The sequence below is a fragment of the Rhamphochromis longiceps genome, linkage group LG12 (genome assembly GCF_057381845.1).
Source record: "Rhamphochromis longiceps isolate RC_006_pf linkage group LG12, R_longiceps_female_GT1.1, whole genome shotgun sequence".
NCBI lineage: Eukaryota > Metazoa > Chordata > Actinopteri > Cichliformes > Cichlidae > Rhamphochromis > Rhamphochromis longiceps.
The window spans coordinates 30,788,694-30,806,195 of record NC_140568.1 but is presented as its reverse complement, the minus strand read 5'-3'; the positions used below and the strand labels follow the sequence as shown (position 1 = coordinate 30,806,195).

At 38.7% G+C, this 17,502-nt stretch overlaps 2 protein-coding genes across 3 annotated transcripts in view; one reads left to right on the top strand and one right to left on the bottom strand.

The window, feature by feature from the left end:
- Nucleotides 1–17,502, bottom strand: part of grid2 (glutamate receptor, ionotropic, delta 2) — a 548,960-nt gene that overhangs the window by 170,448 nt on the left and 361,010 nt on the right. The window contains exons 5-6 of the mRNA XM_085425768.1: nucleotides 7,513–7,566; nucleotides 326–499 (exon numbers count right to left, since the gene is read on the bottom strand). Of these exons, the coding sequence (XP_085281894.1) occupies nucleotides 326–499; nucleotides 7,513–7,566 (228 nt within the window). The remainder of the gene's footprint in view (nucleotides 1–325; nucleotides 500–7,512; nucleotides 7,567–17,502) is intronic.
- LOC146657577 (uncharacterized) overlaps nucleotides 8,645–17,502 on the top strand; it is a 96,905-nt gene continuing 88,047 nt past the window's right edge. For both annotated transcript variants that reach the window (XM_085425769.1, XM_085425770.1), the window contains exon 1: nucleotides 8,645–9,031. In XM_085425769.1, coding sequence (XP_085281895.1) covers nucleotides 8,828–9,031 — 204 coding nt within the window. In that variant the 5' untranslated portion in view covers nucleotides 8,645–8,827. The remainder of the gene's footprint in view (nucleotides 9,032–17,502) is intronic.

Here is a 17,502-nt window from a genome sequence, read left to right as displayed (position 1 = left end):
AATCAATCCTCTGTTGATTTCTTTCTGTAACATTAGGCAAGCCTACTTCTCAAATCAATCACTCTTTTCACAACTCCTTAATGGGTGTAATAACTGTTCTGAGTAATGAACCCCTGTTGATTTTGAAGTTATTTATTTCATAGCTTGAAATATAAAAGACATGTATGAAAAAAAACAAAAACAAATGCAAGTCATGCCACATATTTGAGTATTACTTAAAAAATTCACAAATAACAGAAAAGTGTTCTTGGCAGTGAGCAACAGAATTTGGACAATTAAGCTAGTATTCAACATAATACTGAAAATCAATAACTTGCCAACTCACCTCTAGCTGCTGAGCCTTTGGGTTTTTAAGGTCACAGAGGGAAGTGTTAATTCTATGGTTGTGTTTGACACAGCGCTGGGTTGTGTTCTGGGGCATTGGGAACATCTGGCGCACCAACGTCAGCCGACCGATAGACTTCATGACTAACTCCTGCAAGTCATAGTCCGAGATCTCCTGAAAAAGGGTAGAATAGAGGAATAGGTATAGGAGAGGAAAGAAGGGATGAAGTAAATGTAGGTATGAAATTAACAACTTCATTATGCAGACATAAAGCCAGCATGAACAAAATACAAAAGAACTGTAACTGCGCACACAAAATAAAAGCAAAAATAGAAAAACATGGTTGAATATTACACCTCAAAAGCCTCAGATCTAATTCCTAAACAAGTAAAAGTTAGGCTTTGTTTTAGATACCCTATGTTTCTCATTATCGCCACACCGAGCGATGAAAAGCTGTCTACATCATATGCAAAAATAGTTATTAGATATGAAAGGTACAAGTCAGCCTATGGAAAGAGGAAGAGAGAAGGGTAAAAAATATCTGCGTGTTGGCCTGACTGTGCGCATATGTTTGTTATGTGCACACATGTGCGTTTGCACGTACTCTGTATGTCCTTGCAAAACCTTGGGGGAGGAATCACTGCTAATTTTAGCCCTAGGACACACACTCTCCTTCCCCGCTCTCCATCCATGGATCTCCATCCATCCTCCATGCAGAGGGTCATGTGGTGATGAGATGAGAACTGACGTTTATCGTCCCTGGTGGAGGTAATGCTGCCATCAACTGAAACAGCTTTTACTTCCTTTGTATGTGTATGCAGTGATTGTGTTTGTGTGTGATTTCATGTGTCTTTTGTGCCCATGCCAGTCTGTGCATAAATCAGTCAGGTTTTTTTTTTATGAGACTGTTTTTAAGCCGTACAATCATGAAAAACCCTTATGATTCCCTTGTGTATGCACCTGAGTCCGCTTGATAGGATTGAAAGGACTCAGATTATGCACATGCACAAACAATCCATCACACACACACTTTGTATTAGTGAAGGGTAATATTATAGATAACACACCTCATTGACTAATAGGAATGGATTTTAATTGAGTGTAATTAACGTCCATTAAGACCCGTGAGTCCTCATGGGATATGATCAATGGTGATTAGAGGTTGTTTTATATGGACTTTATTGGTATACCCAGTGTCATCTGCACTAATAAGGATGATGTATTGCCTTTGCAATGGCCCCTAGATCTCCACACCACCAGACACAAAAATATTCATTTGCTTCTGCTTAGAAGTTGATTTTCAAGTTTCTGCTTTTTATACTTTTACCTCTGTGGTCATATTTTACTGGAACCAGATGTAGTTCTACAGTGGATTTCAATTATTTATAAAAGTTAACAACAAAAGAATGGAATTTATACCTTGACAAATTAATCAAACAACTTAACATGTTTAACCTTGCATTAACACTCTGCGCTCTGAAGTATATACTTTCTAAACAGTCCAAATAAGGAATCCGTTTGCTGGCTTAGGGGTGAAAACGTGGCAAAAATCCCAAACAGCTGAAGACATAAAACCCTGAAGGGGACTGAATTACAAAGCCAACAAAAAAAAGAAGATCCAGAGCAGAGAGAAAATGCTGAAAATTGCTAAAAAGGCAGATTTGTGGGCCGAAAGAGAATTAAGATGCACAGCAGGCCGTCAAGGGCATGCAAAGAAAGATCGGTAGACAAAAATTATCCAGAGTGCACCACTCAAAGGATCAAATGCAAACAAATATAGATGAACCAACACACAGCAAAAACAGAGACAAAGACACACTTAATTGGGAGGTTTGAGGTTTGCCCTCTAAACAGGGATTTGTCCCTCTTCCTTTGTCATGTTCTGTTTGGCTCTTTGTCTGGATCTCCCTGGGGATAAACTAAAGTGACATCACCCAGTGTGACTTTCAGTGCTCTGAAAGTTGTTAGCCTTTTAACAGCTAAGACAAAATGAATATGACACATGGATGCACATACAGTAGACCGGCGTGAAGAAACACACATGCTCTCATCTACAACCCTAGAGTCTCGGGAAGGAGAGGGTACTGCTACACAGTTGATATTAACCTCATATAATCACTTCGCTCTTTTTCACGAGTTTCACTTTACCCCATCCTTCCCTCAGGCCACTAACCATTAACCTTTCATGGACTTCTTCAATCAAAACATTATAAGACCAACGCTAAATGCCTCTGCAACACTGAGTTAAAATAGGGGTGAGGTTCGAGTTGGATTTACAACAATGACCCTGAAACATCCATGAAATAATTACTGCTCATTATCTAATTACCAGCTCAAAATTTTAATTCTTTAATTCCCTCTTTCATGCCCATCGTCATTTTTGTCTAGTTTCAAATTACTTACTCAGTTTTTAGTCCTAACCAACAACTGAACAAAGGTGAGATTGTTTTATCACTCATTCCTTTTAATCCTCTTAAAGATTAGCATTTAATTACAATATCATTTGGTCCTTATGTCGGTGTTGTGGGCTTAAATTCTACACACCAAGGCCAGCTACCTCAAACTAAACACACTAGGTCAGTCATGACAGCCAGAATGCCCTAAACCTAATTTCTGGAGTTCATCATGAGCTGTTTACTCTGTAAATCAAATCCGTTCAATTTATCCCCATTCTTGTCGACCATTTTACCCTTATCCAGATACTTCTTTCCCCATGGTATTTCTCCCCTTCCCTTTCATTTCTCTTGGATGACAGGAGAAAGCTACTTTTATTTATTTTTGGGGGGGTTTTCTGTTTGTCCTCCGCTACTCAACTGCTGAGCCCATCAGTGCCCATAATAATCTCCTCTGGCTTTAAGTCTTCTCACATGTTCACTTCAGGAAAGAATAAAAAAAAAAAAAGAGCATGAAGAAGAGAGAGACTAGGATGAATGAAGCTGTTCAAAGCAATACTCAGAAGAAAGTATAACCCAAAATTCACTACAGTCTGCTGTATTACACCAGCCTACCTGCTGGTGATAGGAGATCAGTAAGCACAGTGTATTACAATGTGAATGTTAGACATGATGGAAGTGATAAGACTAACATCCCATATCTGATAATGTCTAGATAAATATTAAATCTTTAAGAAATGCATTACATCCATAAAGGCTTCAAAAAGCAAAGAAGGGTAAAAGAAAGTAAAATGGGATTTAACTAATAATCATATTATTTAAACTATTGCCGTTAGTGTTAAGAAAGGGAGGGTTGTAGCACACGGCCACAGAAGAAATGTACTTTAAGTCTTTAAATCCTTAAATTCTATTCGATTTAGAAGGTTGATAGAAAGAACGCATCAAGATGATGGAGAAAATCTGCGGCAAAGTGAAATACCATGCAAACACACAACACACCAACACTATGCAGACAAGTTATGAGGCAGGAGCAAGGACAGAATTATGATCAAATGTGTTCTAATTCAGATTTCCAAGCCATGCAGGAAAAGGTGGATGAGAGAGGTGCCACGTTTTCCTTCAACAAGGCAAAAAAAAAAAGATCCGACAGTTTCGGCGTAGCCACTTATTAACAACAAGGGTATAAGATAGCTGAAGTCATAGCGAGCAATTTCAAGCTGTGGACACAGTATGCACAAATGTAGACTCATTCTCTCCCAGCAAGTCCTTCTGGAGCAGCAAATAAAATTGTTCTTTAACTTAGCTGAGATTGCAGCCTTAAGTTAGAGTCACTTTGTATCCTTAATCTGTTTCCAAGAACAATAAATGAAACTAACCATCACACAGTAGGCTTTAATAGAGTTCAATTATGCGAAAGTCTGTAGAATGTTCTTAAATTGGACAAGACCTCATAATCCAGCAATTATATTTAAAAAAAAAAAGAAAATCCGAATAGTTCCAGTTACATGGCTTTCATAGTGACGTGTTAAGCTCCAAATTGACAGAAAATGCTAATCTCAAAGCATCTTATTACTATGCATTTTTCCTCTGAGAGGCAGAAGAGACAGACGAATGGAGCGAAAGAAGAACAAAAAGGAAACGACCACAGAAAAGATCAAGAATAACGAATAATGGGGAAATTGTGAATGAGCGGGGTCAATAGTGGAGTTATCCTCCAAAATGTAAGGGGCAAACAGAGAGAAAGAGAAGTCATGAACATCTCTTATCACTTCTTCTCCCCACACCCCTCATCCTCTTCTCCTGAGAAGAGCAAAGGAGATGGGTAAAGGAAGGATGATCAATTATGAACTGTGAACTCCCCCTCAGTGGGGCTGTCTGACTGTTGGCTGTAGATAAAGCACAGTTATGACAACCATACAGTACCCTCTCATCCATAATAATCTACAGGGATGGAGAGGACTTTCACACATAGGAATATTCATTCTCCACAGAAGAAGTACAAGAGGACATTCTATATGACAAAATATTTTAACCGCTCATCTATTTTAAACACCCTCTGAACCATTTCATGTGGCCAATGGAATATAGTGTGCGCATCACAGAAATCTATGACTATATTTTTGTCTTGATTTTTACATTTTATGCAGGGAGACTTGGTAAGCATTGATTTTTAGCATAAAAAAAACTGTGTGTGTGAGAGAGAGAAAGAGATATAGGAGACAAAGAAGCTCTGTCATTCACAAAAGTCTGAAATTGCTTAGAAATGAGCTTTTTTTTAAAGTCATAGGTGCCTGACCACTGTTTTTTGCTACCCTCAAAGTAAAGGTTTATCTTCTTTTTTTTAAATAACTAACAAGCAGCTACTTGAGTTTTGCTTATGAATTTATAATTAGTAACAAACCACAGGCAGTACAAAAAGAATAGCTAATGATTACGCAATTTGTAGAGAATGAATCTATATTAGCTGCGGTGCTTCAAACGTATTCATGATCTTATCATCACCTAATGATTCATTCATTCATTCCAATCTGTTCTTTGGAAACGCGGTTTTATCTACTACACACACTGGTGTGAAAAGTGTTGGCCCCTTCCTGATTTCCTGTTTTTTTTTGTATGTTTGTCACTTAAATATTTCAGATAATCAAAGAAATGTAAATATTTGACAAAGATAACAAAAACATTCGAAATGAAGGTCTTTATTATTTACTGGGGAAAAAAATCCAAACCTCCATGGCTTGTATGAAAAAGTGATTGCACTCCCCTCTGGTGTGACATCATTGGAAAGCTAAGTTCAATTTCTTTAGTCATATATGACTAAAGTGGCAGTAGCCAGGCCTGATTACTGCCACTGTTCTCAATCAAGAAATCACTAAAATAGGATCTGCTTTACAAAGTGGAGTAGACCAAAAGTTTCTTAAAAGCCAGACATCATGCTGCGATCCCACGAAATTCAGGAACAAATGAAAAACAAAGCCTTTTCCACATCTATCAATGTGGAAAAGGTTATAAGCCATTTCTAAAGCTGTACGAAGAGTAAGGAGATGGGTACGGGGTTTGTTGTGAGGCCACATAAACAACCCAAAACATCCCTCCTCCATCACTGTGCTTGACAGTTGTTATGAGGTATTTGTGGTGTGGTTTTGTTGTTTCGCTAAACGTGGCACTGAGCATTATGTCCAAACATTTCCACTTTAGTTTTAGATGTAAAACATGCAGCCATGCTCTTATATAGACCTATTCTGTTCCTGCTGTAGGCAGGAAAACAGAACAGCTGTGCCGTGGACCGGTCTTTGTTTAGAATTTTTAAGCAGTTAATAAAAGGCTAGAATGTTGCCAGATGACAGCTTACAGTTTCAGGACTTCACCAGTGTTCCCTCCTTTGCTTTTTTGTAACAGAAGCCTACATTTATGTGACTGGTCCAAGAACTCAGACTGAAAGCAAAGTATAGTTTATTAGGCCGCTGAATCCGTATTTAGCCAAACAGGCATCTAAATAATGATAGTCTTCTTCACAGGCTGCTTGTTATTGCCATCAGAAAAACAAAATATACTAAGACATCTTGTAAAAGCAAGCTTTTGTCAAAATCCCTAATGGTACATGGGAAATGGACATTATGATATGCATTCTATTTTATTTAGCAGATAAGTGACATAAAAAGCCCTGTCTGAAGTAATTAAGTAAAACAGAGTCATTGTTTTGGTCTGATTTATTCACATTTTACATCTGAACAATCATGTTGAATAAAAACCAGGGCTCCCTTGGTTTCCTCCACTCTGTTGAAGTGAGAAAATACAATAAATAAATAAAAAAAAGTTGAGGGGTTATCTAAGGTACTGGGGGAGATTGTAAGTGTTACTGGAGCCTCAAAGTCTCAAAATCTCCACTAAACATCAAAGAGAAGAAGATTGGCTGTCCTGCAGAACTAATGGATGTCATGCATTCCAATGCATGAAGAGAAACACTCTCTTTGCATAACCGAGCAAATAATAGGACTAGCAGCAGTTAGCAGCAGTGTTATGCTACAGTTAGAGGCTTGAAAATGGAAGAGAGAGAAAAAGAGAGAAACTACAGTACACTCAAGCATCTAGATATATTTTCTTGTTTTGTCCCACATTGCGTGTACGCTGCTTTTTGCTCTTCTCCGATGTATCTGCTTGTGTATATGGTTGTGTGTTTGTTAGTGTGTGGCAGAATGGGCTCCCTGTTGTGCCCTGCAAGTTCATTGTAATGCCCGAGGCTGCCAAGACACACTGCATTAGCTTGTAGTGCACATACACCCCCTAACATGCACACGCACACGCAAAAAATGTAGCTAATTCTGCTGTTTTTCTAAAAGGCATTTCTCGCGAAGCAAGATCAAAGATCGGCTCCTATTCAAAATTAATGGGAAATTACAGCCAGCATTAAAGTTTCATTATGTTTCGCTTATGACCAGCGCTCACTCTGATCAGCGATCATGAACGGATGAGAGAAATACACAGGGTGATAACTGTACACTCTGAGGGACAGGAAATTGACTTTGTGAACTGTTTGGTCTTGTCTACAACTGTTAATCCAAAAAAGCATTGAACTAGAACTGATTGTGAACTTTTAAAGGTCATCCACCGATGGCATGTGTGTTTTTGTAAAAACTGATGTGAAACAAAAAGAGCCAAGTTTTCTCTCAAATATCCAAAAGATAGGAGTCAAAAAAGGGTTTTTGGATATACAGCCAGAAGTATTCACAGAATAAATAAAAGAACAAGGTCAACACAAAGCATACAAAGTACATGATACACTGTCATGGCACTTACCTCGTTAATCAGGATCCAGTGACAATCGAAGGCCACCAGGTTTGTCTCCACCACCTACGAAAACACAAGACACAACATTTTCTTTTAAAATTGCGCTTAATCTCTGTGACCAACAAAGGCAACAGTGGTCGGGCTTTTTATGATTTACAGTAAAATAAATTATTACAGACTTTCATATAAAGGCTACTGTCATTGTGAATCACGACTTCTAAAGTGTGAATATGATGGTAAACAATTTAGTGGAAAGCTGCAACGGTGAAGCGTGAAGGTGTGAAGCTCGACACAGAATTTCTATCAAAGGTGCTCAAGGTATCAGTCAAAAATCTTTTCAAACACATGCAAATGTAGTCATGCTTGCCTGACCCAAATACAGCCTTCAACATCAAGTATTTTATCACTTTACACAATTTAGGCAAACTTCTGAGGGGATTTCATTTGCTTTTCCTCCTGCAGTGATCTCTGTGTGTGCGAATAACACAAGACAAAATCAGGGGCAAACAAAAAATGCCTCAGAATTGTGTGTTTTTCAGCCTAGAGAAAAACAAAACAGTCTCCATGAAGTGCAACTTAAATATTTATATGTGTCTATCTAACCAGCAGCTACACAAATGTTAAACGCTGCAGTGAGGACACATTGGAAAAGGGCTGTCTACCGCAGAGAACAGAGAGAGAACAGTACTATAGTCAAGGCTAAACCTTTGGAACTTCAGACATACCTGCAGTATATTTGCACATATCGTACATTTCTATTAAAAGGCTAATCTGCTCTGCTATATACGTATAGCAGTAACAGTTCTTTGTGTGTGTGTGTGTGCGTGTGTGTGCACGTGTGTGTTATTCGTCTGTGATCACTTTTAACAATGACATATGATATGAGGACATCAATGACATAATAAGTAGATATTTTTGTTTGTGTGTGTGTGAGTGTGTGTTTGAATAAAACAACAGACTTCTTCTCATTAGTATTTGGCAGAGGTGTGGACTCGAGTCACATGACTTGGACTCGAGTCAGACTCGAGTCATTAATTTTATGACTTTAGACTTGACTTGAAAAAATGTTGTAAGACTTGTGACTTGACTTGGACTTTTACACCAATGACCTGGGATTTGAATTGGACTTGAACCGGTTTACTTGAAAAGACTTGATATTCCACCCCAAATATAAAATTTAACATGCATATTATATAGAGATTGAAAATGTGACGTCATTCACGGGTAGAACCGCAAAGGATTCTGGGAACTCGTGACAAGAGTTACTAGCGCACGCAGGCTTTCAATTGAAATCAGTCACACAGCGATAAAAAGAAACACAAAAATGTCAAGAAGCTGTTGTATTATTAACTGCAATAGCCGGTCGCATGACAGCCACGGGAAGCCGACGGGTAAAGAGATCGGTTGTTATCGGATTACGTCGTTGAAGAGAAATTGTTCGAGCCATGTTTCCGAAGTAACAAAGACGCGACTGGATTGCAGCCATTCAAAGACCAAATATAACGTCCCAGAACACTCCAGCTCACAGGTTAGTCTGCTCCAAGCATTCCCACAAAGGTCAGTCTGCTGTTGTAGTTAATGCGTCATTTTCATAACATAATTGGTGATATAGGTTACAAGCAAGTCTGGCGCTGAACAGAAATTGTCGCTCCTTTGTTTATTGTGCATAAATAGTGAATTGTCCTGACACAATATTGCGTTTCGCTTCTGTTATTATGGTACATTGACAAAAACATATACTTTTATTCACAGGATAAAACAGTTGTTTTGTATCACTAATTGTCCAGTGCGATTACAGCATACAGTATTATTGTCACTGCTACATTTCTGTGATGCTACCAGAAATTATTTCCACTACTAATTAATTATTGTTGAGCTCAAAGGTTATATTAATAAACGGTTAACGAATGTGTATTTATGACGACGATTTGTGAGACTGGTAAACTTACCTTTGTTCGTACGATGGTCTTTCGTTCTACACGGTGCATTTCAAGGTCCTGCACCCATCCGTCGGTAAACTGTACCTGGGCTTGTTGTAGTGACCGTAAGTTACTAAACTTCATGAGTGTGTGCACTCATTCCAAGAACCGTATAATTATAAATATGCATATAAATATGCTACAATGAGATAGCTGACTTCATCTAACTAGCAAATGTTTTCCAGGCTACGTTGGTGATGCAGTTTTTTTTTTTTTATATGTATGATATTTTTATCATGCGATTTTAAAGCCGGTCCCACAACCGCATCCAAGAATAACATGCAGCTTATCTTAGAACCGTCGGTGAAAATTATTCTTGGAGCTAGGTTTAATTGAGCTGCATTTTAAAGAGGTGCAATTTCACAATTTGTGTATATTTTCTAAGTTCACTATTTTGTCATGTGTTGAGGAAAAACACAGATTTAAAAATTACATGGTCTAATATTTACATTTAGCATAACTGCAACATTATTTTTTCGTTTTTTTTTTTAAAGACTCGAAAGGACTTGAAATTCAAAATTTCAGACTTGTGACTTTACTTGGACTTTTACACCAGTGACTTGAGACTCGACTCTGACTTGCCTGACATTACTTGAGACTTGACTTGAGACTTGAGGATAAAGACTTGAGACTTACTCGAGACTTGCAAAACAATGACTTGGTCCCACCTCTGGTATTTGGAGTATTTGGTATTGATCTATTGAACCTAATCTAATTAGCTTTGTCTTTAACACAGTAATCTAGTTCATTACTTTTACCAAAGTCAGTATTCACATTACACTTACTAGCAATTAGTTCAGTTGTGGTAGATAAATGCTCGAGGTTTGCATCAGTGGCAGAAAAAAACAAAACACCCAAAAAAAAAAGACAATTATGTGATGGGAAAAGGAAGAAACTGGTAACGGGAACAGTAAAGGGTCTGCACTTATTAGCATTTATATATTATGCATACTATATTTATATCCCATTTAACCTTTGCTAGGATCCACAAAGAGCTTTGTTATGTGTTTCTCATTTAGCCATTCACACACTGGCAAAGGGCTGGAGCTGGCGAGGTGTTTACCTGCTTTCAGGAGCAACATGGGGTTTAGTATCTTTCCCAGGGACTCTTTGGCACATGAAGGCGATCAGCCCTCCAACCCCATGACTACTGGACAGCCTGCTCTAAAACCTGAGTCATGGCCAACCCCATGCATCTTAAGCAATGTCATGGTGAACTGCAAAATTAAACATTTACTGAACAGACTGAACAGAGATCAGAGGGTTGAGTATTCTTACCTTGCTTTTGACTTTCTTCTGTCAAAAACCCTCACCTCTCATCCCATCATCGGGCTTTAATTACTCACTTCTCACTCTGTGACTGCTCCTACTCCTTTTCTTCGCTCGCTCTCAGCCCTTCTCCCTTCAATCCCAGAGTAAAAATAGAGTGCCACTCATATTATCATTAGCTATAATTGTCTAGGTGACTATAGAACATCACGCCATAAAACACTTTTTAAACAAAAGGCAACAGCTGGAGAGGGTGGCGGTGTGTGGCTAATAATGGTTTAATCTCCCACCGAATCGCCATAAAACTTATAACACAGAAGGCTGCTGTAAAACACTCGACAGAAAACATAGTTTCGACATAGACAAGGTGTAAGGCGGAGTGACTGAGCTGTAAGACACAATATTTTTCTTAATTTTAGTTTTTTCTGTCAGAACCTCTGTTCCCCTCTACTTTCACTTATCCCCTCCATGTACGGGATCTGAAATGTAAGTAATGTGGTTTTTGTCGTTTTGTCCTGTCACAATGTTTCTGTTTATCTCCACTGAAAAATTGAATGAGTGGGCAGCGATAAAGGCAAAAAGGAGAGGGGAGAAAGACAACACAAGTTTCTCAAACTCAACTTTTCTGGTCAGCTCTCTTTCTGGCTTAATGTCCTTTTTTGCAGTCCTCTCTCTTGGTATTAATTATGAGTATTTGTGTGGGATTGCTTGCAATATTTCCGCTTTTTAAATATGAAAAACTTTAATCTGATATTTTATTCAAGATCATGGGAAAGTGAATGTGCTTGGACTGCAACATTGCTAAGCCAGATAGTACGTGGGTAGTAGACCACAAACAAAGTTTTTACAGCAGAATATTACTTTGTAATGAGCTGATAAATGATCTTCACCTGTCAGCGGTTTCAGTGTTGTGGTTGTCTGGTGTCGCTGCTTGTACGCAACTACTGCTGGTTCTGTAGTAAGTGCTTCCACTTTTCCCATTATGACCTCCCTCTAGCATCCGTATGGACAGATGTTTTAAGCTAATTAGTGAAATGGAAGATTCATAGAACTAGACATGACTCCTCAGGGGTTGGAATTGTTCAATACACTCTCTCAGACAAACACACACACACACATATATTCACACTCATACACACACAAGAACCAAACACCCACAGCTACAACAATTACTGCTGCTAAGTCCCGAGGCTGGTTTGTCTGTGTGCTTGCCCTTGTGTATTTGTCCAGATGTACACACACTTACAAAACATTACAGCCTTCGTGCCACCAATGGAGAAAGGTGGTGGGGGGGGGGGGGGTCACCTGGGCATCATTCCTTTAGTGATAGCAAAGAAATCCTTGTGACCTCTCGGCCCACCTTCACAAAAGCTTCAATTCGCCACAGTTCTTCTTCTCTGAAGTCAGAAGATCGCACTAAAACCAGCTCCGTGGTCTGAGACAAATCCAATCACCTAGTGTCAATATAAGTAAGCCTTTTCTCAAAGTCTGAAAGCACACACAGAGAACTAAGACTGATCTGTAACATCATGCTACAGCGCACACCAGTCTTGTACGTGTTTATCAAGCGGCCGTGGGACCACCAAACACTGTTTTGATCCTGCAAATGACCTCTGCTCACCTGTCACTCCCGAAGGAGTACAACAAAGAGAAATTGTTGATTTTGGCAAATGGTTTAGCTTGACACACAAGTGTCAGGGTTTGCCGCTCACACTGAGGTCTGACTTGACAAAAGAGGGCGTATTGCTAATATTTTACTCACACACGTTATGCTAATGAACACGCATAATAAATATGAGCCTATACAGCACATTTTAGACAACTGTTCAAACAAACAAGGATATACGACTTCTTTTACAGACTGCTGTATATTCCCTGTATAGTGGGGCACTCTGTGTGAGAGGTTAAGAATGTAAAAGCAGTGGTATGATGCCTGAAGTGAGAGAGTGGGTGTTGTTATTGAATAAAGTGCTCTAAATTAAAAATTAGTAGTGTCATTTAATTTCATGCACTATTTGTGATCAAATCAAGCAAACAGCCTACAGCCAACCCTCCAAACTAGGCATATCCAGCTTCACATTTGAACATGCAAGCACAAGCTGTGAATTTATAAACACACAAAGAAAAAAATCTATAAACACAAGCACAGTGATCCATTTCTACTTCTTCTTCTTTCACAGTCCAGCCCCTGTTGCATTTCTTGTCTGGAAAGCAAGATGTGCTATATGATTATGCGCCTACTGACACACACACACACACACACACACACACACACACACACACACACACACACACACACACATACATGAACACTGTGGTTCATCCAAGTGTGGTTTTTGATCACTGTAATTAATTTGTGTTCCTGTGCGTGCACAAGTGTGTGCCGGTCTGCGCTTGAGTGTGGACATAGGGGTCTGTGATTACTATTATCATCTACAACCCTTCATTCCACCTGGAATCATAATATGAAAGACACTTGGACTAGAACAGAAGAGAAACTTTAGGAAAGCAGGAACAGATGAAAGCGAAACAAAGAGACAGATAAAGAAGTTTACAAACTGATGGAGTGACACAATGCATTATAACCAGTGTTTTACTTCATCTTTTTTATTTTCCATATTTTGTATCAATGATATTTCCAGCTTTTTTTTGTTATCATCTACTTATCTGCTCAGCCACTGTGCTGCTGGAAAATTAAGCTACCCAGTGATTTGAGAATGCTTAGTTAACCAAATAAAGTTATATTTGTGGCAAGGTTTATTTTCATACTTAAAATAATATGATGGAAATCAGAGTCAGGACTCAAAAAGCAGAATCAGAATTAAAATCTGTTAAATCTAAATTATACACAATAAAACAATCTTGCTGTGTTGCATTCATATGAATGGTTTCCAATTTGTTTATTACCAGAGATGGGAGTCTCTCTAGTTCCCACTTTTGGTTTTGATTAGCATGGTTGTCCCACTGTCAGATCAAGCTAGGGATACTTTCTACATAGTCATCTACCATTAACTTGCTCCTTCTTCAGCGACTCTTCCTTCTTTCAAATCTAAGTTACAAAACATATGAAAACTGCAGCTATACAAAACACAAAGCGGGCTTTTACTAACCCATTACCCCCATTTATTCAGCCCGCTACTCAGCCTCCCTGTGCATGAAATAAGCATTTAGCACTCACCAACTGCAGCACTTTTCCCCGAAACATACAGTAACTGCTGTATGTCAGCACCTCACCCACATTGCTCCCACAGTGTGCTTTATGCATGATGCATGGTTGAGATTGTGTGTCTTGATGTCAAGCACGTCTGTTCGTACTGTGCTAAAAGACAAGATGGCAAGCAAAGGGTGGTGCATTATGACTGTGCTCAGCCTGAGCGCTGCCAAAAATGTAATCCACAGAGCAAAGCAAACAGACTTCAGCAATTACAGTGCTAACTAGACTTCTAATGTTAAGCCTCTTTTTTGTGTACATAACTGAATTTCAAAGGGTGTCCCACACCACATTCACCCAAATACATCATCTTGACATTGACATCCTGCTTGTCCTCCTCTTGTGATACCTGCTTGTCATGTAGCGACATAAACTCGCCTGACATGCATGTATCTCTGCATCTGGGATATGACAGTCATAAATGAAGCCGTAAATTATCATGTTAGATAGTGCCTTTGGGAAATAATACAGTGTATCCTGATTTACTGTGTGTCTGTGTATGTAGAAAACAGGCACACAAATACTTTTTTACACAAGCAACAGACAGCTGTTTGCTAACACACAGTAACTGTTGTGTTTTCAAGACTTCGGTGTGCACTATCCAATAAAAACAGTCAGACCACACAGGCATAAACTGTGTAGATGGGTGGCAAATTAAAAGAGAAAAACTGAAACCATTATATAGATCGTGTAGTTCATTTATGCTGCGGTGAGCATTTTGCTGGCATTGTTTGGACCAACTTGTCCCCTTATAGGTAAGGGTCACTGCAAATCAATACAAATCTGTTCTGAGCGATCACCTCTATTCTATGTTGACGCATTTCCTTCCAGGATCAGTGGTCTTGTCATCTGTGGGTCACGAGGGGGTCAATGAAAAGTGTGGTGATTATGAAAATTATATAAATATATGTAATAGCCTCAAAGGTTGCAACTTTAAAGCAACCAATCAATTTGGTTCTTACTAGTTAATTAACTAATACATTTCCAAGGCCATAGTTAAGACACAATCCAAATTTTAAAACACAAACTAAATAACAAATAATTATAACTGTGGCTTTTACTGTATTTACAGTACATGCTGCCAAAGGAAAACAGCCTTCTTTGTGCTGAACGCGCTTGAGAAACGTGACATGAATCACATGGGTGTAAGACCTGTGCGATTCTTCCCAACAACTAATGACTCTAAATCACTACCATAACTGTTTAATTAGTTTGATCAAGCTGCGGTCACACGCCAATGAACTAAAAAGCCTATAACGGTTGTGCATGCATTGTGAAAACAGAGCGGTAGGTGGAAGAGACACAAAGATACTAAACATTACACAATGTGACTATGCCTGTGTGAGTATTAATTTGTGTGTGTGAGAGTATTTCACAGATTATTGTCTCTTTGGAAATCCTATTTGAATAGTTCTCTCCCGCACACACCTGTCACACTCAACAAAATCAAGGAAAACCTCATCTTGAGTAGATCTCGCACTGTTCACCATCCAATTGCACAAGAGACTGCCATTGCTGATCAATCACTTGCTTTTTGATGAAAACAGGGGAGAAAAGAGCAGCAGAGTCATTCACCTATTCTGAATGCTGTCTGCAGATGTTTTTTTTCAGCAGCAGCTTTCTTTTCTTACTTTCTGTCTTTCTTTTTCCTCTTTATGTCTGACATACTGTATAATGTAAGGCTAGGACAGCAAAGGTCTTGCAAAAGTATGTGTTGTGACGGCAAGGAGTAGCAGGGCCAACATGGAAGGCATCTATCATCCTCAAACTGTGTGTTTTGGTGTGTGTCTGTGTGTGCACAGCGGAGCACACAAGACTTTGCGTGCACTGTATGCGTGTGCTTGTCGGCCTTTTGGTTTATTGATCTGACCACAGATCCGAGCACTGCTGAATCCACAGAGAGATTGTATAACACACGCACAACACAGCGTGCGCGTACAATTGCACGCATTCACCACAACCACCACCAGCAAATATGACGATGTCTATTCAACCTGACATTTAGATATGAACGGATCAATGACTGGAACAAATAGAATAAGCTGTCTTGATAGGCCCAAGGTACATATTTGTCTATGCACATGTGTGTTTGTGTGTGTGTGTGTGTGTGTGTGTGTGTGCTTGTTCTTTATATTGTTATAGGACTTTAAATGAGTTATAAGCTGCTTTCTCTTGGAGTACAGCAGAAAATGGGGTGTGGTCTTTTCATTTCACACATCACTATTTATGTCCACAACCTATATAAAATATTCCTCTGTCTCTCAAGTTATAGTAGAAAAGTGGCTATTACAGCAAGCTTGACTCAGATCACAAGCTTCCTTCTTTTCAAGGGTTCCTTTTATTTTTTTGGACTCTATTAAAAAATATTAGCAACTATGGAATTATGGAACTAATTTTATTTTCAGTCCAGTCGTGTACCTGACCATTTTCAAAGAAATCTGTTTTTCTGTTTTAATTTAATTTATCAGTTCCACCAAATAGGTAACACATATTATTTGTGTGCATATATCATCACTCTGTCTCTAAACAAATAGCTCAATTTTTTTTAATACATTCTGAGAAAGCCTAGCAGGGGTGTAGAGTGGAGTTGTGTTAAAAATACATTAAAATTTGGTATTAAAGGTCAACTTAATTTTTTAGTGTTTAAAAATAGACTAAAAGACTGATCTGAACTTCAAGTGATATAGTGTTTGTTGACAGTCTGAATGTCTGGAAGTGTGGGAGCTAATTGACCTGAGGCACCAACCAGAGGGCAGCAGGTCCAACAAGTGGTGAGCAGGGTGCAACGGGTCACGTGTGATGGCCCTGCTTTTCCTGAGACAGACTCATGTCCTTAAGAAATTGTACAAAATCCAGCAAAGAGCCGACACAAAAACTGGGTGAAGTGAATAGCCCTTTATTTATCTACTGTTCGCCAGATCCTTGTCAGCATTTGCTTACTGGCAAGTGAGTACAGAGAAAAACAAAGCAGAAGAGAACAGAACACAGGTGAATTAATTTTGAAACAGCAGGTTTATGCTAAATACATATGATTTTCAAAACACAGATACAGAAAGGTTTTTATTTCCAGGTGTAGCAAAGAAAGTAGTGATGCTGCTGCAAGTGAGAGCCCTAACCCTGCACCAAAAAGCCAAAAGGCAGAGGAAAAGTCTGTCTGAAGAAACTGAAACCATAATGTCCCAAAAAGAAGGCTAGACAATATTAAATACGTCTACCTTCTATTCATCTCCCCAGCTGAACAATAAAAATTGAGCTTCATTCATTGTGCCTCATTGAAGATTACATTTACTTAGCTATGTATCTGCATCAATGGCTTGTGAACAAAACACGTTGAAATTTAAAATATGACGTCTAAACTTGCACAAAAAATATAAAATAAAAAATAACCAATACTTTAGCTTGAAGGTCCCCTTTATGGCTCAGTCTCAGTAGAGTTAATATAGTAAAGCATCCTCATTGCAAGTAGAAAAAAATTAATGGTTGCCCAGGGATTACATTTTTTTTCTTTTTCTTTTTTTTTGCATTCAGTGACTGATTGAA